The 16,382-nt window shown below is 46.5% G+C and overlaps 1 protein-coding gene across 3 annotated transcripts in view; it reads right to left on the bottom strand.

Moving 5' to 3' along the window:
- Positions 1-10,336: 10,336 nt before the first annotated feature.
- Positions 10,337-16,382, bottom strand: part of SLC6A12 (solute carrier family 6 member 12) — a 34,672-nt gene continuing 28,626 nt past the window's right edge. For all 3 annotated transcript variants that reach the window (XM_056514585.1, XM_056514590.1, XM_056514577.1), the window contains 2 exons: positions 15,291-15,461; positions 10,337-13,638 (listed from right to left, as the gene is read on the bottom strand). In XM_056514585.1, the coding sequence (XP_056370560.1) occupies positions 13,492-13,638; positions 15,291-15,461 (318 nt within the window). In that variant the 3' untranslated portion in view covers positions 10,337-13,491. The remainder of the gene's footprint in view (positions 13,639-15,290; positions 15,462-16,382) is intronic.

Below are 16,382 nucleotides of genomic sequence, written 5' to 3'. Positions count from 1 at the left end.
CTCAGGGGAGATAGGGAGCAGGGAGAGGGTAGGAGGGGAGGGAGGAAAGGGATGGGAGAGTCTGTCCAGGTCTCCAGTGCTGTGGAGACAGAGGAGAGATAGGGAGGTTTTCACCGACAGAGTGAGTTCCCTCCTCCAGAGTCAGACTCTCTTGCAGACAGATAAGAAGGAAGGGCACAGGCACAGAACCCAGAAACATCCCAGCACTGCCACAGACCATCAGAGCTTTCAGGACCTTTGTGAAGGGGCACCAAGAACCTAGAACACTGTGTGTCACGTTGATCCTTGGGGCTGAAACATGAGGGCTATCCCAGCCCCAGGGAAGGGCAGCTGAGCCCATGTCTCATGTGTGTATCACCCAACCCATTTCCTGAGTCCTACCCACTGGAGACCCTCCCCAGAGAAGCTTGCCCCAGATTTTCATGTAAGTGCAGATACAGCATCTTTACTGAGCAATCATTTGCATTCACTACATTTTTTCCCCAGCCCATAGGCAGAAGAAGCTTTCCAATATTTGGGACCCCAGTACCATTTTCAGGTCATGCTATGGGACAGTCATCTCCCCTCTTGCTCTGACTGCATGGAAGCAGCAGGGCAGGGAGCAGCACCTGCAGGTCCTTCCCAGCCACCCCCACTGCAGCATGGGGGAGAGATGGTTCATGCCTGCCCCACTTCTCTACTGCAGCAGAAACAGCCTCTTCAACCCGGGATTTTGCTCAGTGAGCAGCTTTTGGAGGTTGCTTGCTGAACCTGCCTGTTAACACCAAGGGGATTCCAGTAAGCTCTGCATGGGAGTGACAGACAGAAAAGTTGCTGCCTTCCCAGCAACTGGTGTCTTTCTTGACCAAGGGGACATTGCAATGGCAATGGCAACTGACAGGAGAAATTTAGGTACTGAGGTGGTGCAACTGTGGGTAAAGCTGCTCCACTTCACAGTGCTCCAACTGACTGCCAGGCAGGGCTGTCCTCATTTGCTCAGCCCTCCATTACCTTTTGGAAGACAGGAACAATCCTGCATCCTGCCTTGTCCTCAGCGTGCTGCACTACTCAGCCCCACATCCAACCCAGTACGGATGGAGGAGAGCCCAGCATCTGCACCACTCTTCCCAAGGGATGCTAGTGCAGTAAAGTGGCTCTTCCCCACACTGCTTTTTCCCTTCTCTGCCCCCAGTGCTCACACCCCAAGCCCTGACACTGCTGTCCCAGTGGACTCACCTGCCTCGCGGTGCCAGCCGGTGGCGGGTCCCTGGGGCACGCAGAGCTGCTGACAGAGACACCAGCCCAGGGATGCACGTACAGACCTGCTCCCACACACAGAGGGGACCTGTGAGCCCCTCCTGCCACAGGGCCCTTCTCCCCCTGCCTCACCCCACACTGCTTCACATTGCACTATTGACAAGTCTTTAATGAGCTTTGCGCTCACGTCCAGTCAAATCAACACCCTGCATGTCGCGGGTGTGGGGTGGGGGGGTCCCACAGCCACTGGAAAATCACAGTCACTGGAAGAGAAGAGGCTCCAAGGGCATGGGCAGGAGGAAGGACAAAGTGAAAGGGCCTGATGCCAAAGAAAAGGGGAGTCATCAGGCAAGTGGGTTGCAAGGCGTTGGTTGAATCCATATTGCTGCAGCAGTTCCTGCAAGGATTTGTTAGTTCCTGCAAGGATCAAGTGCATTACTGGCCATGGGTCACGCTTTTGGGATGGAGGGGACAGACAGAAAAATGGAGACTTCCTGTTTGAAGTGGCAGGTACCAACCATTAGCCAAGGAAAGGAGCCATGTGTGAATAACCAGTTGCTTAGTGTGTAAATCTTGTAAGTGGCTCTAAAACAGCTTGTGCAGAACTTTTATCTCCTCTCCTCTCCTCTCCTCTCCTCTCCTCTCCTCTCCTCTCCTCTCCTCTCCTCTCCTCTCCTCTCCTCTCCTCTCCTCTCCTCTCCTCTCCTCTCCTCTCCTCTCCTCTCCTCTCCTCTCCTCTCCTCTCCTCTCCTCTCCTCTCCTCTCCTCTCCTCTCCTCTCCTCTCCTCTCCTCTCCTCTCCTCTCCTCTCTTCTTTTTTCCAAGATAATTTCCATCCACCTGGGAGTAGAAAGTCACTCTCAAAAGAAGCATGGGGGAGCTGCTGATGTTGTGAGCTTCACCTTGTTAGCGGCAGTGTTGACAGAGAGGCAGGGGAAGGAGCCCAAGTGAGCTAAAACATAATTCTCATGAGAGATGACACCTTAGCACTTCACCAGCTTCTCTCTTTGTGTTAAAACAGAAGTAGGGATGCTTAAAGTATAATGCTTAAGGTATAATGGAGAAGAATGGAGAAAGCAGTAAGACCCCCATTAGGTGTTTTTGGCCCTTAAAGGAGAAAGACTGTGGTGCCAGGAAAGCTGACAAGAGGGAAATTGGAGAAAGAAAATTATTTTTACTGGGTAAACCCAGGAGGCTTTGAGAGCTGAGTGTCTCTTCAGCACACACGCTGGAGGTATCTTGACAAAGAAGCATCCTCTCTGAGCTGAAGCAAATGCAGTGAGTGGCAATCCCTTCTGGAAGAAAGTTATGGGTCTGACAGAGCACCCTCATCCCTCTCCTCTTCAGGGAGTCTGTGTGCCCCACACCCCTCTGGGAGCTTGAGTACCTCTTATTTAGCAGCTAATAAAGTTAAATGAGAAGTAAACTTCATCTGACTTAAGAATCTTTCCTTTAGGCTCCCAGCTGGGATACAAAATCAGCCAGGGAACATGTGCTGCCTTGGCTCCCTAGGAAACCCATTCTGTATCTCTGCAGTGGAGCACAGCTTGCACTGGCCAGACCTGCAAGCACAGGGAGCATGTAGTGCAGAACTGGGAAATCATTATCACCCACCATGACATGGAACACTGCTAGAATTGCTGCCAGCTGAGTCCTGCAGGGGCAAGATCAAGTCCCTTCCTGGTGAACTAAGGCTCACACTGTCTTGGAGAGTTTTTTTCTATGGTGGTGGGGTTGGAACTAGAAGACCTTTAAGGTCCTTTCCAGCCCAAACCATTCTATAGTACTACAAGGCAACTCTTGGTGAAAGCAGAGCTGGCAAAGGCATGCTTCCCTGTCTCCTGAGAAGTGTGCAGCCACAGCCCTGGATGTGCTGGACCACGCAGGAGGCTCAGCTCTCCCTCGTCTGCCCAGCTTGATTTGCAGTTGCCATGGAGCCCAAGCTGGGTGAGGGCTTTTGGAATGTAATGCCATGTTACTGGGTAAGATTTCCTTCAGTCAGACCAACCAAATTAAAGCAGGTACCTGCAGGTAGTTACAGAGGGGAGTCTGCAGCAAAGCTCCTGGCCTCCTTTTGTCAGAAAGAGTGAAACTTCAGCTATCAAGATATCGTAGCTCACCCTTTTCTGAGTCTGGCATTAGTCCATCCATCACTGTTCTCTCTCAGTCTTCAATCTCTACTCAAGACCAACTGCTGATGTGACACCTCCTAAAATAAAAAGACAGAGCAAGACAGTAGCAATTTGCTTGCAGGGCTGGTGGATATCTCAGGCCTGAGGGAATCAGCCTGTTATATGTGTTTTCACAGCTCTCCACGGAGTCCTGGCTGAGGAACACCTGAGAACTGCAGTGAGTCCATTGGAAACACCAGTTCCACGGGCAGACAGGCAGCAAACCATCTCCCCACCTCATGTACTTCTAGTCTGGAAAGAAAACAGGCCAGAAAATGACCATTTCTACTGAAGGGGTGAAAACTGAATTTGAAAGCCACAAGTGTTTTCTGTATCACATTTGTTGTTTGAGTTAGAGGCAGAAGCAGACTGTGAGTATCAAAGGTGCTGGAGAGAAAGAATGTCTCTCAGCATCAGTCTGAGCAACCCCTGCTTTTCCAGAAAAAACAAGGGAAGTGGGACCAAGGAAAGAAGAGTACATGGATATTTCACACTTGGCAAGAACTAGACACAGACTGGTAAGCCCAAATGAATTTGGGAACATGCCTTAGAAGAGAAGCAGAATTCATTTGAAAATATGGAATTTGGAGCTGCTCTCTTGGTTGTTTTCCATAAATGTTCATGAGACTAAATTTTGATTCACCAGTGTGTTCTCAGAAAATGAGAGCTTGGCAGATACTCAGACAAATACTTGCTGGCTTCAGTATTTGCGTTCAAAGCATTTGGGCTGCCACCTCCAAAGCTTTTGGTGGCTTGGGAAATATCCAGCACAAGAGCCCAACCCCACCATATAATCTGTGTGAGTAAACACAAGTGCAAAGAGTGTTTTCTAAATAACAGCTGTTGGATGTGATGACAGTGGTGAAAGCAGCCAAATAATCAGGCTAGACATCTCTTGGTTTAAAATTCATTTGCAGAAATCATTAACACAATCATTGCAAAATAAGCAGAAGTATAATCACTCAGGGATAATTTGCAGAGGAATAGGGCTGCACTCACTGAAAAGAGCTATTACAAGATATGAGGCTGCCTGGCTCTGACTCAGCCCACCAAGTCTACCACCTCCAAAGGGAAGCAAAGCTGGCCAGCAGAGCAGAGCTGGCAGGCATTGCTTTTTTGAGCCCAGTCTAAGGCATGGCCTCCTCCTCTGCAACCTCAGCAATCCTGCCAACCTGCAGTGGGGCCAAACTGGCTGGCCTCCTTCCTCCCTGAGCAGGCTCAGGGCTCAGCTCTGGTCTGACTCCTGACACCCAACCATCCTATCCTAAAGGGTGGCCAGTAGGGAATAGGCAGGGAAAAGGTGTGAGGGTAGGTAAGACAGGAAAATTCCTGTGCTCAATCCTCTCAGCTCAGGTGCTCTAGGTGACTCCCAACCCAGGTGGCCTGTTGAAAACCCCACCTTGTGATGTCCAGAGTTTCTTTGTCACCACTGACTGTTAATATTTGGTAACATAATCACCTGCCAGTCTCACTGACCTCTTCTCCCCAGGAAAACTGCCAGAATCTCTGCTACTCCTCATCTTGGGCATTTCCAGTCAAGCTGGGATGAGCTAGTCCTATATGGCACAGGGAAGGGTCATGCCCCACACATTTATAGCTCTCCACAGGCTGCCAGCCATGTTTCCAGGGCACACAGCTTCTTTGAAATATTATTCCTCTGGAAACCTGTCCAATACTTTTCACAGAGAGTACTTTTATTTACAATTACCTTTAGCTACTGGTATTAAATCTGCATTTATGCCACTTGTCCCTCCAGCTGCTAGGGGCCCTTTGAAAGAAGTCATCTACAGGTGAAATTGTTCCTAACTTTGGGCATTTTTAAATCTCTCCTGCTGTCAACAGCACAAACAAAACAAAACATGGTGAAGGAATAAAAATGTAAAAGAAATATGACAATGACAAAACTGAAAGTAAGTACAAGAAAAGAAAAGGAATTTCCACTACTGGAGGAGACTAAATGTGACCTGTCAACGAAAAATAGATTGGGTTGGTGCACTTCTGTTCAGTGCCTATTCATCTTCTTTCCCCTGGAATACTCTGGAGACAGGGAGAATTAGTGAGATAATGTCACTGGATATTCTGGCAGTAAGATTTTGTCAGGTGTGAAACAGCCAAGTTCTCTTAAGCTCAGTGGTTTTTGTGTTGTTTCTCCTGTGCACCTTACCATAATTCATTTGTTTGAGAAACACCTGGGAGAAAATCTTCCTCTGCTAAAGATTTATCAGCACTGAGCTTTTGGTCAGTAAGTAAGACCTGAAGGACCAAGAGTCCCTCAGCACAAAATGAAGAAGATTAATCTGACATATCCTGAGATGTCTTATGGGAGGAAAGGGATATTAGGTAAAAGAGAGAGAAAAAGCCACTAAAATAAAATCCATGCATTTAAAGATGTTTCTATGGCATTTTCCATATTCTTTCTTTTGATGAAGAGCCTTCACCTCCAGTTTGTGTGGGTAAAGTATGTCTAGGTGTGTGACCATTTCTTCCATTTGATTGAAATAAATAAGGATGTACACATGGATGTTTCTGAGAGAAGCATGCTGCTACACACATTTCCATGTCTGTGGCTCTTGTCACAGCTAAAGCACAGTGAAAGCTCAGCTCTCTGCACTGTCACATCTCCCTCCCAAGGCTGGTGTTGGTGCTTGAGGATGGCCCATTCCTGTGGGTAGCCCAGCCTACTCTTCTGGTGGGGCTGACACCTGCAGCATCTCACTGTGACACAGATTCAGTTTCCTGGTGGGCAAAGCCAGACCTGAGTTGGCCTTTCAAAGCATGAGGTTTAATTACCAGTACCTGCCTCCCAGCAGCAGCCAGCAAGCTCCCAGGCTAATTGCTGGTTAGTCTCTAAGCACTGGTGAGAGTAAGGCACCTGCTTTCAGCTTTCTCCAGACATGCTTCTAGGGCTGGAGTCCCCAGAGTGCAAGCATGCCTGAGGTCCAGGTGACACAGGGACATGGAGATTCCCAGGTGGCCCCAGAGGCCACGTACCACTGGTGTCCCTGGAGCCATTTGGGAGCAGATTTTAAGTGTGGCAGAGTCTCCCCTCACCCCCTTCTTCCCAGCTATGTTCCTTGCCACAGGGATGCTGGAGTGACACAGGGTATGATATGCCCCTGTGATATGCTCAGCACAGCAACAAGGAGCACAAGGCCTGGGAACCAGAAAGTGAGAGCTGTAACAGGCACCTGCCATGGGATTTCTGCAGGGAAGATTGCAGGACTTGATTAACAGCAGTACCTACCCTCTGCAGGGTGTTCCCTCAGGTCTTTTCTAGCCAACCAGCGTTTCCCATCTAAATCAAAACAAATTAGGCTACATTAAACCAGAGAAGACCACTTTGAAGCATGATTACTCCAGCTTAAAGACCATTTGGGTAATAAGTGGACAAAGTCACATTGATGAAAGTGTGCCTGTGCCTCCAGGCTGTTTTGATAAATGTAGTTTTAAAAAACTGATCATATTTCTGTCAGTGAAACTGCAAGGGACTCACAAGGGACTGGTAAGATTTAGCTCTGTTGCTTCTAATCCATCAAAAACAGTGTGAGCAGTAACATCATGTTCAACTTAGCTCAAACTTGATCCTACCGACTTAATATAAATTAAAATTAGTGTGAATGGAACATAAATAGAAGTGTCCTCACATACTTTGGAAGATTTAACTGAAATCACATACTCTGTGAAACCAACCTGACTTTAAAGTAAATGTGTCCCTAGATCTAGTTACATCATTGGTGCAGCTCTTACAGATTTTTCTCTCTCTTTATTAAGAGGCTTATGCTAATAAAAGCTCTGAGGCAGATGCTTTAAATCAGCATAAGCAGTTATACTGATGGAGCTTATGCACTTCCCAATAGAACCTACAATGCTCTCCTACAGGGAGAAGCTTTATTGTACAGCTGTGTTTGACCTCAAAAGCACAGGAGTGTGGGAAAAATGTCATAGATGCAGAGGAAAAAGAGGACAGATTTAGGTATGAGATGCAAATGAGGGTTTCTGACGGAGTATAACCACTGCCCACCACAGGTGTTCCATCATGATAAGTACACAGGCCTTGGGGACAAAGAAGAGCAAAGGGCTGGCTCCCCTGTGAAGTGCTACACAGGGACATCATCATTTATGACTGGAAGGGACAGAGCCACCTCTGTGAGGGGAAATATCTCCAGCCTGCAGCCTTGCTGCTGCTTGGCTGTGTGATGCACACAACCAGAACCAGCCCCTGTCTGCAGCAATCGAGTTTCACACACCCCCACCCTCCAGGGAAATTGCATTTATTGACAGGATTGGACGGTGGGAAATTGCTTTGCCATCGCTCAATGTGCCGTACGTCAGCTTGCCCAAGGGACTGTGCCCAGAACAACCAGAAGGTGCTGCTGACACCTCTGCTCACAGTCACTAAAACACCCTTCCCTTCCTTCCAGAGAGGAAAAATTTTTGGAAAGTTTTACCAAGATTACTAATCACCTCTACTTATAGTATAAGTCCAGAGCCTCACAAGCTAAAAACGCTGACAGCAACACATTTACCCACCAGCCTCTGTCACAATGTCACAGTAGCAATGTCATTAAGGCAAAACCTACCAAAGCACAATTCTCCTCCAGATTCCCTAACACATACACACCCCCACACAGAGACACTGATCTGAGATGTTCTGAATCTCCAACTTCCCAAAAGGGATCAGCCCCTTTTTGTCTTTCTCCTCTTCACATGAAGCCTCACAAGGGCCCCAAGGCCAAACAGCAAAGGTTTTGCTATTGCCTCCCTTGACCATAGAAGCAGGAAAGTGAGACTGAGCTCAAAAACTCCCAGATGCAAGGGAAATGCCACCCCCTGTCTTGTACTGCAAAAGAAGCTGGAGTGGAGGTCATAGTAAAAAAAAAAAAAATTTAGGCAGCAAATAAATTTTGAAATCTGATTCTTTCATAAAAGAAAAAAAAATTACTTCCTGTTATTTTCTCAGTTTAAGCAGTGTAAAATGAATATGTTCTGAAAGTGTTCAAATATCCTCCACCCAGAGGTTCTGAAGAAACTAACTGTGCCTGACCACACTGCTTGCCTTTGTGGAGACAGACTCCAATGCTTGGGGTCCTGCATAAGGAGGTTTATGGGATGGGACAACTGGAGGCTGCTCCTGAGCCTCTGTTTTACTTGTAATTTACTTGCTGGTAATTTATGCTTAGCTAAGGTGTAAAGCAGGTGTAAAGCTGAGCCCTGCAAAAGCATTTTTGGGGTGGGAGAGCCCAGTGTTGGTGATGAGAGACAGACACACAAGACAGGATGGCATGGAGCACAAAGAGAGAACCCCACCACCATCTCCCTGTTCCTTGATTGATGTATGATTCACACCAGTGCCAAGAGGAGTCACAGCCACCTAGCCTGTCTGGGGAATTAATATCTCATCCAAAAGCACTGCACAAAACACTAACACTGCCTGGGCATGATTTCCACAAAGTTCTGAGCCCCAGCATCAGGCAGTTCCCATTGCCAAGCAGCCTTCCACTGTCCCAGCTAATCCAGGGTTACTGATTTGCACTGCTGTGCCTTGCCACTGATGGGATTTCTCTTCAGCAGCTCCTGGACCCACATCCATGCTGCTTGGAGCATTCCAGCATAAAGAGCTCTGCTTCTGGAGAGCTTGACCAAGAAACACTCCTTCCAGCTCCCAGGTCATCCTCACTTCAGATTTCAAAATTTATTTGCTGCCTAAATTTTTTTTTTTTTTTACTATGACCTCCACGCCAGCCTCTTTTGCAGTACAAGACAGGGGGTGGCATTTCCCTTGCATCTGGGAGTTTTTGAGAACGTGGGGAGGAAGCTCATGTTGCAGCAATGGCCCTTCTCCAGGATATGTGAAAGTGACAGGTTGCTTTTATTCTTGAGGGAGGGTTTATTTCTCCATGAGAAAAAGAAGCTTATTTCATGTCCTGTTGAAATATGAGGTCCAGAAAGGCACCAGATGGCCTGTAATATCCCATGCTCCTCCAGAGACCACTATTGACACCATGATACAACAAAAGCTGCACACTCAATAAAGCATGTTTTGGAAAAGTTTAGTGGCCACTGGAAAATAATGATTGAGCATAAGCATGCCTCTGGTCCAAACCAGCCATCCTAGTCCAGAGCTCCCATCCTGGCTGTAACCCAGGCTGGGCAGGAAACTATTCTACAGCCTATAAAAAACCAAAACAAAACAGGAGAAAAGAATCAAAAAGCCATTAGCCATTTAGCAGAATGGTTTTGGCATGTCACCAAAACCAAGACAGGATGGAATTGCCCACAACAGGCTTTAAACAGACATTGAAAGCATTTCTCCCTGGGAATCCCTTTCCTCTCCACATAGCTTTCCAAGCTCAGGCTTGACAAACCAGAACAGACTGCTCTGAAAATGCATGTCCTCCTTTGCACTTGTGGGTCAGGGATTCAAACCAGAGCCAGGATCATGCTCCACAAGCAGCTGAGGGGGCAGGGCTTATTGTGGATTTAAAGAGTAAAACAAAGCAAAACAACCTCTGCTGTGTCCATCCATACACATTTCTTCTCTTCCCTTGGCAGGTTCAGGAGTAAAGTTTTTTTCTTTAACACCTCAAGCTTATTCCTGCAACCCTGGACAGGGAACTGGATAGCAGCAGATGCACATCTCCTCAGCCCCTCAAGTCTTAAATTTTAATCTTTTTGAAATAAGTTATCATTTTAACTTCTCCTTTGATGAACATCTCTCCCCTCTTACCCCACTCAAACACAATTTAGCTAATTTGGAAGAGGTTACCACGTGTGAGCACATGCAGCCTACAGCAGATTACTGTCCTTTGCCTGAGTGCTACCAGGATCACCTGGGACAGAAGAACGTTTGAGAGCCAAGGAGAATTCCCACTGCAATTCTCCTTCCTCAAAAAACTATGTTGAGGGTTGGAGTCACAGAAATTGAAAATATCCTGATGATATCTGATTGTTTTATCTTTTTTCAAATTTTGTCCAGTACAAGTTTTCAATGACCATTTCCTTCTTTTTTTTGCCATTTGTCACTGTCAAAGGAAGAAGGGAGCGAAGATTGAAGTGGGGGGAAACAGGAATAACAGGATGGAGAAGGAATACACATGATCTTTTGGCTTGATTTCTTCTTTAACACTCTGTTCTTGTCTTTTCCTTCTGGAGAGAGGGGTGAAAATGGCCTTTTCATGAAGAAAAAAAAAAACAACCGACAAACCAGCAATCAAAAAACAAAACCAAAACAACAAACTGGAAACTTGGAAGTGGTAGTTAGAGTTTACAGGTGTATGTCCTTTCTTCTGTATACAGTGTTTCAATTCCAGCTGTGAGGAACAGCACAGTATGAAAACCTCATACCTTCTCTTGGACTTCAGCTTCAAATGCATCATGTCTTGGCATGTTATCAACAATTACAGGAAAAAAAATAAATCTCTCCCTCCTCTCCATACCAACCCTCCAGTAATGTATTCCTGGTGGTGTGCAGGACAGGAGCAGTTTTCCATCAGACTCAGAGGTCTCCAGAGGTGTCCAGTTCCAGGGGTTGATGGAGACCTCCCAGATCTGTCACATGCATGCAGCAATGCATGAGACATTTGTATAAATCTAATAAACCACTACTCAGTCTCTAATTATGCTAGGGGTTGCACAGCAAAAAACACCCACTGATGGCATTCCCCCTGCTCCCCTAGCTGAGTGTATGTGGGTGTTTTAGTTTTTAAAGGAAAGGTAATTAAATGACTTAAAGCTTTGACTCAAAATTCCTGAAACTTTGTCAGTTCCATCTGGATTAATTTTCTGATCCTGGAAACTTTATGACTGCTTTCAATGGGCACAGCAATACCTCCTCTAGCTTTATAAAAATAAGTCGCTTCCTGGCAGAGGTGGGATGCTATTGTCAGATTATGCATGAGCAGGAGGAACAAGTTCATGCAGTCAGTAACACAGCACCATGTTTGTGTTCCAAACTGAAGAGGTATTTGTTTCCATATAGGATTTTTGCAGAGTTACTCAACTGCCTCAGAAAAAGAAGTGAACACATGTCCATGACTTCTCTGACAGCATGACACTACCTCACATCTTAAAGACATGGCAGCAGGAGCAAAGGGGCTCAATGTTCTACCAAGGACTGTACAAGAATCAAGATTGGGGGAAGCTGCTTCCCCTACCAAATTATGAGCAATATTGATGGGGGGGAGAGGAAAAATCACCAAACTGCTTCCCATGAGGCCTGACTGCAAACCTCTGGGTGCTAAGCTCTTCCCACAGCTATTTGCAGCATGACATGCAGCTCTTCAAGAAATAAAAATATAATAAATGGTGTCTTATGTGGTGCTGCAATCCTTTGCAGTGAATGTGAATGAGGTTTGCCAGCTTTCTCCATCTTCCACAGTGAAATATCTCAAATGATAATGTCCCAGAGAGGTACAAATTCTGATACTTGACTTTCAGCCTTCATTTTACCAGCAGTTTGTAGTTTTTAGTTTTTAAAGGAAAGGAAATTAAATGGGGAAAAGATTGCCCTATGCTAATTCTCCAGTTAAACTCAGAGGAAACTGCAGCAGATAAGGTTCCCATAGCAATTGGAATAGGTACCGAGCTGCACAGATGATGCCTGATTTCCATGCTTACTTTCAGTCCTGGTCGTTTATCTCCACACAGCACAGGCAGAAGCAATTACTTGGAACAAGGAAAGGAGCCTGTGGCACCTGTGATTCATTCTGAAGGCCATTCTGTGGCGTGGTTGGATGCACCAATATTGCAGCACAGCCATGCACCAGTGCATGTACCCTGGGCCACAGCACAGTGCCCGCGTGCGTCCTGCCACTGGCTTTTCTGATGGCTTCAGCTGTGAATGTTTGATAGGCACTGAAGCAGGATTTGGCAGCAGCTTTACAGCCCCAGCCTCCACAGGACAGAGACATCTGGCATTGCACCAAACCTGGCATCAGAGCACATTTCCTCCCACCCATTGCCTCACATTTTTGACTACCCAGGCAACAACCAACCTCTAATTTGACACAATCTGCTTCCAGTGAACCTATATTACCTATTAATTTTGCTTTATCTTGCCTGAGCTGATGATTATTGTGCCTGATTATGTCTTCCTTATCCCCTGAGAAGTCATCCACAGCAAAGCCCAGGGAATGCAATCATTCTCCCGCCCTCTTCCCAAAGTTACTCTGCAGAGCAGGATCAGCCCAGCAACTCCTTCAATAATTCCTCTACAAAATGCCCTAACAGTGCTGTTAAATTTGTGGGCGTGCAGTCCTCAGGGTCTCATTTTCCCAGCTGTGCTGCAGCTCTTTTTCCGTCCAACTGCTCTGGGACTTCTCTTGCACTCCATGAATTTTCTGAAAGAACTGTCAAATATTCATTGTTTTAACTGGGCCATGCAGTTTTGACCAAGAGCAAGTCCCCCAGATAGTCATTCCTCACCCCCTTTTCCAGATTGATACTGGCTTGAGATCAATCATCAACAACTAGGATTGCATCAAGCACCCTGTCATTCCCTTCCCTTCCAATGACAGCTGAAGCTGTAACCACAGACACTGCAGCCTCCTTCTGTTATTTGCTATGATATGTTCCTGGCTCTCTCTCCCTTGTACAGAGGTGACCTAGTAATGCACTTTCCTTTGTCATCCTCCAGCTTCTTATGTACTTCTGAACCAACTTACTTATTTCCTGGATAACGCCCCATCGTTTCATGCTTTTGCATTCCTGACTTGGTTCCTTTACACTTTAATCTCTGCTCTCTCTCACCACCCTCGCCACTGTGGTTTCTTTTCCTTTTCCCAACATGAATGCACTTTTTTTTTTCCTTTTTTTCTAAAATGTTGTTTTACTCTTCCCAACTGGTGACAGTACTGAAGGGCACTTCTGACAAAAGCCTAGTGCAGCCTCCACAGCTGCTGGCAGCAAGAGCAGTCCCCAGAGTGTAAAAGAAATGTTGTTTCCAGTGGGTGCAGCCAGCTGGCTGGAAGGAGAGTAATTGTCCCAGATGCTTCCATCACAGACGTGAAGGAGAGAAGGGAAAAGAAACCACTTTGGGAAGGAGAGAGCAAATCAGTCTGGGTTATGAAGGAAACATCCCAGGTGCCTTAGAAGTGTGTTTCTCTCTCTGTGATGCTGAGCACCTCCTGGACTGGAGGAGTCCATCCCTCACGCCTCAGATCGGACGGCCTGGCCACGTGCTTCTTCCGGGGCTGCGGCAGATCCTCCGCCGGGGAAATCAGCTGCATCAGTCGCTGCGGAGAGGAAGTCGCTGTTAATTAAGCTGATGAGCAAACTGACAGCCAACAGTGATCCACAACCATTGCTGGGGGCAAAGGCATCTGGAGAGCCAAGGTGCCAGCTCCCTCTTCCTCTCCTACCGAATGGCCGTGAAACAGGAGAGCAGGTTCCCTTCAGCTGCTCTCAGTGACGATTTTTCTGCCTCAGAGCTCAAATCTGGGCTGTGCACTGATAATCTGATGTACAGCACTTCTCACAGACCTGCTGCTGTGAGGGAGGATGCCAGCAAAAAGCACCACACATGTTTTCTGTGGCAATGGAAAAAACAACATAAAGCTGTTTCTTTTCCTATACCAAGTAGTTTTCCATTGATTTTGGTGGGAGCTGTGAAGACTTTCAATTGGGCTGATCATCAGATGCTGGGTACCTGCTATGATCCAAAACAGGGTGGTAGGTGATGCCTACCTCTGTGGCATTTCCCAGGTAAAGCAGTTGCCCTGCAGACTGGTTCCTGCCCCAAACCATCCTCTTCCAGTCAGCCAGACTGTGATGGTGGAGGCAGGGATTGTGAGGCAGCTGCCTGCCCTTAGCTCCCCCTTTGTCCTGTGAATGCAGGGTGCTACAGGCTGTTCCACACACATGTATGCAGTGTTGGGACAACTTTGAGGAGTTTATTCTTAAAAACTGAAAATATCTTTGAGCTCTTCACTAAAGGGTGCTGGCTCACAGGGACTCTGCAGTGAATTTCCAGTCTTTTAAATCCCATTTTTTAAGCCTCTCTGGTGCCACATGACTTCTTGAGCTCCTGATTTCCTCCCCTCTTCCATCCTGCAGCTGATGTCTTGCTACCTGCCAGCTCCATGGGACAGCCTATCATTTCCCAGCTGAAACCTGACTTTCACAGTTACTAATTTTTTCCATCACAAACTGTTCAAGACAGTGCATGCTCACTCCCATGCAGAGTGCATCACAAGCAGATCAGGCAATTCATCCATGGCTTCCTGGATAAATTTTAGTGCTCCCACTCCTTGTGAAGTGTCTGCCAGAATCACAGATTTTGTTCATTTACTCAAAACTATTTGCCCCATGATTTCCAAAATTGACCTCAGTCTGCAGCTGCTTTGTGGGTACTTCATTGTGAGTTTTTAGTCTTTGGAGCTTGAGCTCACTCCATCAGGGACATTAGGAAACAACATTTGTGTTTCTTGGTCAGTCAAGTGTAACAAGAGGAATCAGTTTGTAGCAGTGACTGATCATAATTATAAATTACAAACGTATTTTCACTGAATGGTTTGCAATATTCAAAGAGTGTTCCTGGAAACATCTGTGTCAGGAAATTAATTCACTACAATTTTGGTATCTATAGCATATCTATGCTCTATATATATATATATATTGCATTGAGCATGATGGTGCAACACTGCACAAAAGACTGCACATTAGATGATCAGCCTAGGAGCTGTGCTGAGACTCTCCAAGCTCTCCAGATTGCCCACAAGAGCTACAGCACATTCTGGGAAAGGGTGACTCTCACCAGCCCTTGCCTTCTCAGAAGCGAAATGTACATCCATGGATCAGAGGATCCATGTACATCCTCCCTGGGGCCCATCCTGAACCATCTGGGGTATCAACAGCAACACACCCACAGTGACCACAATCCCAGTACCTGTTTCAGGGGTCCTTTGGTTTTCAGGAGGATGAAGATGGCATAGAGAGGAATACAGACCATGGAGGAGAGTGCCATCAGCCAGCCCAGCATGTAGCCCCAGGGTGGGTACTCATAGGAATTGTTGTATTTCAGGGGTGTGTACTTGATCAGGGAAAACAGGAAGACACCCTGGGGAGCACAAAACACAAACATAAGGAGAGCCAAGGGGCAGCCCAGCCTGGCAGCCTGGCCACCCTGCAAGGACTGGCTGCTCTGCAAGGTGCCAGAGTTCTGTCCTGAATGAGCCAGCAGGGACCTTGCTGGCTGCAGTGAGCAGAGCCTGGTGCTGGATGCACAAGGAGTTCTCAGAGCCAGGCCAGGCATCTCTGCAGTGCAAAGCCTTCAGGCTTCTGAAGAGTTCAACATAAGCAAAGTTGGCAGCAGCTTTGAGGGTCCAGCAACATTGAGACAGCAATTTATTCATATCAAGGACAAGAATTGTTGTTTTGCCTGGCAGAAACACTCCAGAAGAACCACACAGGCACAGATTTTGTCCTCCTGGGGCTCTCTAGCTACAAAGCTTTCAGACAATTTGGGCTGGTTTGAAAATTTCCCAGATCTTTGAGTCCTACTGAAGCCTGGGGACAAAGGACTAGGAATCTTTTGTAAGCTGTAGCTATAGATATCATCTGTGTTCCCACTGAGGTCAAAGAAAACAACTCTCAACATCAGATACAAAAACAGAATTTGGCTGAGAAAGAATGTAAAAGTCAGTGGAGCAAGACTGGACATAAATTCAAAACAGGCAAGAACTTGCCTGAATTTGGGTACATTTTATTTAAACACAGTTACAGAAGTTTTGGAAGAGATTTAATAACATAGAAAGCAAATGGCTATAGATAGATATTTCTGAACCATGGGAAGTCCCAGCAACAGAGACTGAAGCAAGTATTTCAGAACAGGGTCATTTTCACTGGTCTTCTATTCATAAGCAATTTGACCAAGCATCTCCAGGCTTTGAGGACACACTTCCTTTTGCCTTCACAATAAACAGTTGGCTTTTCAGGCTCAATTAATTTTCCAGGCAAAACAAGGCTTTACAAAGGAAAT

Source organism: Oenanthe melanoleuca, chromosome 1A (assembly GCF_029582105.1).
Source record: "Oenanthe melanoleuca isolate GR-GAL-2019-014 chromosome 1A, OMel1.0, whole genome shotgun sequence".
Taxonomy (NCBI): Eukaryota; Metazoa; Chordata; class Aves; order Passeriformes; family Muscicapidae; genus Oenanthe; species Oenanthe melanoleuca.
This window is presented reverse-complemented; position numbering and strand designations above follow the sequence as displayed.